The following is a 10,357-nucleotide window of genomic DNA, read 5'->3' on the forward strand; positions in this document are numbered from 1 at the left end:
GCATTGTAAATTAAATCGTTTTATTATCACATCGCTCATAAAGCAGTGCTTGGCGCAGAAAAAAAAAGTGTATTGTAGTTGCGAACGGCAATTAATAAAGCCACACAGTGAATTAAATTATGTTTAAATCTAAATCTCAAATTTTCGATTAAACGATTTTCTCGCAAGTTGCCATTTACAAGTTTTATCGTTTTGTTTCGCAGATGCCGATGCCGAAGCGGGTTTACCGGGAAGAATTGCACGAAGAATATCAATGATTGCGTCGGCCAGTGCCAACACGGTGCACTCTGCATCGATTTAGTAGATGATTATCATTGCAGCTGCACTCCCGGTTACTCCGGCAAGGATTGTGACGTTGATATCGATGAGTGCGCGTCCAAGCCATGCCAAAACGGCGGTGATTGTCGCGATCTAGTGAACGCTTACGAGTGCGTGTGTCCAGTGGGCTTCACTGGCTACCAATGCGAAATCGATCGCGATCATTGCAGTCCGAATCCATGTCGCAATTCGGCACCATGTTTCAATACGCAGACCGACTATTACTGTCACTGTCCAACACAGTGGCAGGGCAGAAATTGCTCGGAGCCGGCCTTGAACAATCCGCAATTCGGTGTATTGGACGATGGGCAATCGGGCTGCGGCAGCGAAGGTACTCCATGCGGCGGTAAAGGCCGATGTAGCGGCGGCAGATGCATCTGTGATCCGGGCTACACTGGCGTACATTGCCATGAGAACATCAACGATTGCCGCGGCAATCCCTGCTTGAACGGCGGCACATGCGTTGATCTGCTTAACTCGTTCCAGTGCATCTGTAGGGAGGGCTGGAGTGGAGATCTTTGTGACCAAAGTAAGTAATAGAATAAATAGAACATTAAGAAACGTGATAAAATGAAATTTTTGGTTGATCCAGATTCGATTATTATGTGATAAATGAATTCTTCTAGATGTGGATGACTGCTTGACACAGCCTTGCCACAACAACGGTACCTGTGTAGACGGCGTGGCAGATTTCACATGCATCTGCCAGGGCGATTGGAAGGGCAAGACATGCACTCTGCGCCGCGGCCACTGCGATGAAGACACTTGTCGTAACGGCGGCGATTGCAAGGATCACGGTGACAGTTTTACATGCAACTGCCCGCGCGGATGGGAAGGCACAATCTGCCACATCGCATCGCCATCGGCGTGTACGAGTAATCCTTGCGCAAATGGTGCAACCTGTGTCAATACGGTTGATGGCAGCTATCGATGCGTCTGTCGCGAAGGCTTCGAAGGACCGGATTGCCGGAGTAATGTGGACAATTGTCAACCAGTGCCATGTCTCAACGGTGGCAAATGTGTGGACGGTGACAATTGGTTCAGATGCGAATGCGCGCCCGGGTTTACTGGCCCGGATTGTCGTATTAACGTGAATGAATGCGCGAGCGATCCGTGCACCGGAGGTGCCACCTGCGTAGACGGCATCGCGAGCTACTCGTGCATTTGTCCACCTGGTAGAACCGGTCCGCGATGTGAGATCCGGACAGCTGGTGGGCCCGGTTGTACAGCCACTACGTGGGAGGATGAATGCAACGTATGCGAGTGTCGGAATGGTAAGAATCAATGCAGCAATGTCTGGTGCGGACCGGGCAATTGTTTGAACGGCACCTCTTGTTTGGCTCACGAGGTCTGCGTTCCTAGTCCGGGGGAGAGTTGTCTAGCGCCACCGTGTCCAGCATGGGGCGAGTGTCGTCCTATCGAAACTGGCAGACGAGTTGGTCCACCGGCGCTACCAGCTCCTCCATCTTGTTGGCCCGGACAAACAACGCTTGGACCAACTTGCTCGAGACTCACGATATTATTGCGGAGGGATACCCTGGCGTCTGGCACGTCAGTAGAACTATTGTGCCGTCGTTTGAGGAAACTATTGGTCGATCCACGAAGACCTCAATCGGTAGTGTTACTGTGCGATCTGAAGCCCGGTGACAATGATACGATAGAAGTGACCATTTTCTCCGAGGCGGCAGCAGATGCAGCCCGCGATCTCGGCGAAACACTCAGTCGTCCATTAGCCAGACCTCTCGTATTAGTTTCTGTACTAGAGGTCAAAGTAGAGACAGCGCTGCTCAGCGAACCTAGTTTGGCGAGTGCGGCTAATGCCAGTAGCTACGTGACTGTTTTGGGCAGCGCTCTAGCCATTGTGCTGTTATTGGTGCTATTCGGTAGCTTCTGGTACCTTAAAACTATGAGGCATAGATCGAACCTGACGGCGACTACTAGCAGCGAAACTTCGTTACACCGTCATCGCAGTGATCTAGACGAAAAGTCGAATAACCTTCAGAACGAAGAGAATTTGAGGAGATATGCCAATCCTCTGAAGGACCAGGATTCCGAACCCCGCGTGTCCGTTGTAAGACCTCTGTCAGGCACTTCGCTTGGCACATTAACCGGCACCGAGGAGAGTCTTGAAATGGTATCTGAAGAAGGCAGACATCGTTTGCCACCACTCTATAAACCGCCCAGCGCGGAAGCTAGGAACAATACGGCCAGTTTTAGCTATGAAGAAGGACCGCATAAGCCTTACATCAAGCCCAGATTGCAAGAACCAATGTACCCTCATCAGCAACCAGGTACCAGTCAGACGTCGGGGCCGCATCAAGTGCTAACGGTACACGTGTGATTAAATATCATTAAAGTAGTGTGAAGAACAGTGATTTTTTTATTTTTCTTTCTTACATGATGACTAATGAAAATTCTTAGAGACTTGAAAGGAACTGAACTTCACTTGAACGATCTATTTTTTTTTTGTGATAATGAAAAATGACTTTCGATTTCGAGATTAACTTGAGATGGTTCTTTTCAGAGTTTTCTTTATGAAAATTGAACCAATATTAGAATATATATTAGGGACAAATGCAGAGAAAAAAGAAAGAGGACGATTTTAAAGGGCTCAGCAATACCATTATGTTATAAGATAACACATAAATTTTCAATGTCTCTCCGAAGCACATTTTTTATGATCGCTTCATTTATAGTATTATTAGAATATGATTATTAAAATTTTCAATTTCTAAATAATTATAAAATAATTAGCAAAAATATTAGTACTATTTTCAGGTTGAAAATTTAGAAAATAATTAAAATTTATTTCCTTTCTTTTTCTCCTCATCCGGTCCTTTCATGCTTTTATATGATGACAATAAACGATTGACATTTATAAATAATTTTAATGATAATGATCAGTTGTTATCGTTGTACATATGTACATAGCTCGTACTTATTAATTTCGCTAAGCCTATATTTCCTCCGCATCATCTTCGGCATTGCCATTCTTCTCTTCTGTACGCGCCCTCAATTTTATGTGTTTATATTTAATCTTATACTCTTTGATATTATTTTATACATCGCCATTGTTAGCGTTTTTATTTTCATAATTTAAAAAATAGGATGGCATCGTCGCACCTACGAGATGTATTGTACGTTTGTCATATATAATTGAAGCAAAGCTGCGCTTTATTCAGGATCAAAAGATGCATAGCATGTAAATAAATTTGACAAAAAATACGAGAATTTCTTTAGATATCATTTGTGTTTAATATATCGCGCAGACAATCGCTTGATCATCGTACGTGAAAGTATGCTTTGTATGATATAACGTGTGCTTCAAACGTTCCTTCAGACGATATTATTGTGATACTCATAGAAGAAACAACGTTATTGTATAGCATTACTATGGTACTCTGCGTGTTCATTTATTTCACTTGCTCGAGTTTTATTTTTTTTCCGCGAAGACACGACACGTGATTTTTATGCGATGGAAAATATTGCCATTGCGAGAAAATGTGCTATACGATACGCTAAATCGCGGCGGCACATTGATTTGTAAAGAACATGTTAGCAGCGTAAATGTAATATTTAGAACGTATTCAAACGCAGAATAAAAACGATGTACATAGTGACGCTATTGCATCGTAGAACGATGTAAATAAATCTAAGTACACATGTCCAAATCGTTTTCATCCCGAGTCATTATCGACCCACCCTTAGATGTGCAATTCGTTTTTTTTTATATTAGCATTTTTCGTATTCTCTAGCAAAGTGTCAAAGTGTCAGACTAGTTTAACTAAGAAACATAGCTCGTTTTACGCATACATAGATTTACAGCAAGAAGGAACCAAGTTTTATAATAAATACTTTATTTTGTAGAGAAAACTATATTATTGTACGAATACATATATAGAAGAGAATGAGAAAAACGAGGAATATATATATATATATATATACAAATATATAAATATAAATATATATTATATATTATTTTATATATTATATTATTTTTATTTTATTATTTCGTATTAATTATTTTCAGATCATAAGCAATAGTTGATCATTGTCATACAATTTTTCGTTTATTCGTCGTCTTCAAAGCGAACGACTGCATTAAAAATCCGGCATACTAATGCTTTTGGTCTAATTGATAGATAAACAATTAATTAAGAAGCATCCACGTTGTGATTATTCGTGTTTGATATCGAGAAATGTGCAAACGAATACGTGTATATAAGTTCCCTCCTACTATCCCCTCTTCTCACTCTTCCCCCACATAAGTTTATGACGATGTGAAGGATTTCAATAAAAAGTACAACCATTCGACATTGCGTTTACGATTTATTATACCTTTGCATCAATGCGTCGATGATAACACTCACATAAGCATTCCTGGCATTGAAATCACTGAAAGAGAATAGTTAAACGAAAGAACAAAATTATATATTCTCGCAACAACTTCTTCCGGTAATAAATATCACAATATTTTACATTTATTACAGAAGATTAACAGAGGAGTCATTTTATATATTTTTTTGTTATTTTAGTAAAAATGAGAAAAACCTTATGAGAAAAAATTATAATGAAGCTAATCGAATTATCTTCATTGTTCGCTAGCCAATTAAGAAATCATAATTTATTTGCTTCCCTTCAGAGATACGGGCGGCGGATTTTATCAGCGGCGCCGATTTCAATGGCCCATCACGATTGTTTCATTAGAGATAATACCGATATCATTACCATCGAAAGCGCGGCCGAGATTAACAAAGCGCTTGGGTCATCTCATCGTTGCCGCGACGAGACGGGACGGATCCTCTCGTGCACGAAGCACGTACCGTTGAATGAATGATCTACCGAAATTACAATACAATGGATCAGAAGACCACTTGACAAATATCCAGTAGATGAATCATGCGTGATAAACGATTTGACTCGTGTGAAACACGATAGTAGCCGCCGATCGCCGCAATAGCTTAGGATAATTCCGATATATACGCCGCATCTAAAAACTTAATTTATTAAATATTATTTACTATGTTTAAAATAAACAAATTATATCAGTAAAAACTTTGTACTGTCTACTACTATGAAAAAAATATTAGAAATCCGAAATATTTATTTTTCATATTAAAAAATAAACTTTTCGAAACCCTTGCATTTATCCCATAAACTTTTCGAAACCCTTGTCATATATCCCATAAGGGTGTGATATATGGCTACTCAAAGGGGGAAGGCGGAGTATGTACGATTCATGAAAAATTTACAAATAATACATATAAATAAGACATATAATGGCACAATAACTTATAAAACGTGCTTATAAAGTTTTATTAAGGAATAAGAATGATAAATATGTATATGAAGTAATAAATAATAATTACTTCCTACATAGATTACAAGCGTTATCACATGAAGTGCATATTTCATATAATGCATTATGACATGAAGTACATAGTTGCATTTAATGCACTGAATTCTATTTATACTGAATTCTATTTACACGCACTTTGGGCATAAATCCCGTTCGCTAAAAATACCGTATATCCCAAACTGATAGGATATACAAGACAGCAAACTAAACAAAGAATATGAAAGCAAAGCATTTGTATTTTGCTATACAACATGTTTTACTATTCCACTAGACGTATGTATCATGAAATAACCACTAATAACTTTCACACGCCCTAATCATTTTATGTAGATTATAATGGCGTAATTATGATGGCGTTACTTATTACAGTGACAAATCGATTCAACTAACAATAATTTCATTAATATTAACAATAAGAAGCTGAAATCATAATATAATATTAATATAATATAAAGGCATGTAAGAATAGTTACGAAAATTACTCCCATTCCTTCTATTTTTTCTGTGGCGTAAATCTTAGCATGGCGTATTTGCCGGAGTTACCCTATACCTTTTATTACTTGTAAAGTATATTTATTATTGTGAACTTAAATATTGTTCCAAAGACAAAGAATTTATTATATTATATTTAATTAAATATTATATTTGTTTTAATATTATAATTATGCAACGTGTCATTTAATTTCCATAAATATGCAGCTAATTTCACGTAACAAAGTGTTATAAAATTAAGAATCATATGTTATATATGTATATTTTGATATAATGATATTTATATTTATACAAATTTTCATTGTATCACCAATTTCATTGAAGGAATAATAAATATATCATCCATAAATATGGATCTCACACAAGTATTTAAACAATAATATGATTTCTACAATGTTCCGATATACTTTCTTTTTCACAACTAAAAGAATAAATGTATTCAAATTTTCATATATTTTATGTTCAAATAAAATCATATGTGATGTCAAATTAGTAATTAACGATAATGAGATAAGATATAATTATGTCGAATAACCTTGTATAAATTTCGCAAACATCATTCAGATATTGGAAGATGTTACCGAACATTGCAAGATAAAGAAACAGATGCGTGGACCAATTATGATAAAGATAACACTGAAACGATGGAGAAAGAAGGAAAACAAGAAAAAGAAGACATCAAAATGGAGTCTGAAGCTATGAAAGAGGAAGGAGAAGAAATCAAAGCGGAACCAGAAATAATCGACAAGACTGATATATTTACTGATTTTATGGTGGAATTTGACGCAAAACAGACAAAGGGATTGGCGGTCATTGCTGAAGAGAAGAAGACACAGTTGCCACAACTGATTCGTGTAACTTAAGCGTAGTAACTTGGTAGCTTATTATTTCAGTAATATACAGAATGTCCTGTATTTCGATGTTCGCAATTCAATTTTATTAGATAAGTATGTCGTAAACCCTAAATAATTAAGCTATCGTAACATGAATAAATGACAGGACCGATCTGTCTTTAATTTTGAGTAAATCTCTAGTCAAGCGCTGTGATATGAAAGATAGGTTGAAGAACGGAAGAAAGATGACGATGTATCTGAAGAAACGCCAATCACGCCAGAAGATGAAGATATTCTAAGTGATCGAGTATCCACTGAAAGTTCGATTCATCCATGTTTACGCAAGATAGATATCAGCGATTCTCAGCTGAAATTAGTGAATCCGTATACGGTGTACAAGGTTCCGAACGATCCCGGATTGCTACCAGCTTTCTGGCTATTACGTGAAAGCCCGCCTATTTACAGCCCGGATGGTGTACAGAAATTCTATGACATAGTAAAACGTGCTGATTTGAGATCGATTAGTTCGTTAAAAGATATGCTCTTATCAGATCAATTAAATCTACATTATTATGGACTTAAGTCATCAATAATGGGAGCGATCTGTGAGGCTTTGGCCGACAACACTTTTGTACGAAAATTGGATTTGAAGGTACAAGGAAGTTTAAGTAACAATTTATATGGATTTTTATAAAATCCTAAATAAAATAATCCTAAATATCTTAAAGTATCATGAAAATGATTATTTATTTGAAAACTGCCTATGGATTAGAATTAAACTTGAATTTTTTACTCTATGATGCAAATGTTTACTTCGCGTTGATTAATAAAATTTTTTTTTTAATTTAAAATAACTATTTTTTATATTTTTTATTATAGGACAATAAACTATCCGCAATTGCGTGCAGATATCTAAATGATTTATTACTTAAAAACAATACAATAATCGATTTATCATTATCGGGTTGCCGAATTGGCACGAATGGCGCAGAAAAATTGTATGACGCGATATCGGAGAACACAAGTCTGAAGATGCTCGATCTTAGCAGATGCGATATCGGCAATGAAGGCTTCGAATATATCGCGTCTGCATTATCTAATAATCAAGATTTAGAGAGTGTTGATCTATCCGACAATCATCTGGACAAAGCGTGCTCACAAAGTCTGCAGAATTTGCTCTTGTACTCCAGCTTGACGCACCTGAACTTATCCTGGAATTCTCTATATGACGCAAAACTCTGGAAAGCTCTGGTCGATGGACTCAAGAAAAATGAGACGCTGCGTTCCCTGAATTTATCTTGGAACGCACTTGAAGAGAGATGTGTGCCTCATCTTTACAACTTATTATTACGCTCGCAGAACATTGAAAAGCTGAACTTAAGTTGTAAATATATCAGATTTTTAAAAATACATATTTATATTAACGGTTCTATACACACAATTATAAAAGAAATAAAAATTAAAAATCGTCAAGACAAAAAAGAATCTTTTATCAAAAATAATCTCCCTTACTTATTATTTTTTTTTTAAGAATGGCTCAATTTTTTTCAACATTTATTATTTATATATTTCATTATATAATAAAAAACGAAATAGAAAGTGTCATAAAAATTGTTTTTATATAAAAAACGAAATAAAGTGTCATAAAATATGAATATCTAGCAATCACTTGAAATATTTTCTCGTGGGAAATAAATTCCAAAGCACGTGTTTTTTTCTTAAAAGTTTAATTTTTTTGCGATTCAAAGGGAATAGATTTACCGAAAATGATGCTGAAATCATAGCACAAGGTCTATCGAAGAATAATACGCTTCAAGAATTACAATTGGGAAACAACCCTTTGGGAGCACAAGGTGTTTCAGCTTTGATTGACGCAATTACGCCGAACCTATCGCCCAATGAGACTTTACGTCTTTTGGACTTAGAGAACATTTGGGCAAATAAGAATATTCTCGAAAATTTGGAGATAATCGAAAACATCAAACCATGGGTTACAATCAAATTAGGCGGTATTCTGAGCAATTATCAGATCGTTGGACCAAATGTTAGAAGACTACTTCTGAAGAGAGCGAAATACGAAGCAATGTTACCAAAAAAAAAGAAGCAACGACGCGATTTCGGCCAATTTGTGATATCGTTGACAGACAAACTAATAGCACGAGGCATGTTCGTACGAATTTATTACAGATTTTTTTCTTAGTTTTCTCCAAATTTATGAAAAATCATAATCGTTCGTATTTTAAGAAAAATAAACTGTTTTAAGAAAATAAACAGATTTCTTCATTCTTATAGCAAAATTTATGCAGCTAGTGCAGAAGTTCGAACTAAAGCTTTCTACATCGCTTATCGATGAGATAATGAATGCATTCAAGGGGCCACATAATACTGTCGATCAAGAACAGTTAAAATCATTTTATTTGGAAGAATACCCAGAAACGACATTATTAACATTGAAGAAAAAGAAATAAAACGATACAAAAAAAGAGAAGTAGAAAGAGAAGTAGAATGAAAAAACGAAAAAATACAAACAAAAATTAACGTAGAAAACAATAAAAAATAAATCAAGAATTAAAAAAAATATATATTGTCATGTAATAAATGATTGAAAAAAATTTTAGAATCTCTTTATAATACTATATTACATATTTCACACCATGAAATGATAGATTATAATAAATGTCATTTTGTAAAAGCTTATCAAGCATTAATTTTTGCTTTTAATGGGGTACAATATCTAAATTTATATTTATATATATATATGTGTGTGTGTGTGTGTGTATGTGTGTGTGTGTGTGTGTGTGTGTGTGTGTGTGGTATTAAATTAATCTAAGATTCTATAAGGCAATAAAGTGGAATATTAAAAACAGAAAGCTAATACATACGTAAAATTAAGTCACTACTTAATTTACTTTATTCTCTCTTCCTATGTAAATTATTACTATTAAATATAAAGTAACGTGCAAATATGTATATTAGTTCTTTCTTTTCCTTACATTAAGAATTATTATAAAATATTTTTTCTTCTATCCTTCATTTATACATTATTTATGTCAATGATTTCGCTTTTTAGACATGAGATATATTGCAAACCGTCTTTCATTTACTTCACATTATCAACTATAATATATTGTTATGATTTCATAGAATATATAACAATAAAGTAAGAAAGGGACGCATTTAATAACTGTAAAAATTATTATGTTTGCTTTCATTTTGTTGCATTATATAAAAAATATATTTTTAGTATTATAGTATAGGATATAAAATATATATTTTGTGTACCGTAGCAAAAGATTCTAAGGATGCTACAATCAATTCACCGAAATTCAGGCTATAACTTTTATTACCTCTTTGC

The 10,357-nt window shown here is 35.5% G+C and overlaps 2 protein-coding genes across 2 annotated transcripts in view; both read left to right on the forward strand.

The window, feature by feature from the left end:
* Window positions 1-3,129, forward strand: part of LOC108687281 (protein jagged-1-like) — a 40,692-nt gene extending 37,563 nt beyond the window's left edge. Inside the window, exons 5-6 of the mRNA XM_018192973.1 lie at window positions 204-847; window positions 945-3,129. Coding sequence (XP_018048462.1) covers window positions 204-847; window positions 945-2,659 — 2,359 coding nt within the window. The 3' untranslated portion in view covers window positions 2,660-3,129. The remainder of the gene's footprint in view (window positions 1-203; window positions 848-944) is intronic.
* Window positions 3,130-6,813: 3,684 nt separating this feature from the next.
* On the forward strand, window positions 6,814-9,202 carry LOC108687280 (leucine-rich repeat-containing protein 74B-like). The gene is made up of 4 exons (XM_018192972.1): window positions 6,814-7,023; window positions 7,229-7,654; window positions 7,882-8,386; window positions 8,751-9,202. The coding sequence occupies exons 1-4, from the start codon at window positions 6,814-6,816 to the stop codon at window positions 9,200-9,202; spliced, it is 1,593 nt and encodes a 530-aa protein (XP_018048461.1).
* Window positions 9,203-10,357: the final 1,155 nt, after the last annotated feature.

Source organism: Atta colombica, unplaced genomic scaffold (genome assembly GCF_001594045.1).
Source record: "Atta colombica isolate Treedump-2 unplaced genomic scaffold, Acol1.0 scaffold204, whole genome shotgun sequence".
Taxonomy (NCBI): domain Eukaryota; kingdom Metazoa; phylum Arthropoda; class Insecta; order Hymenoptera; family Formicidae; genus Atta; species Atta colombica.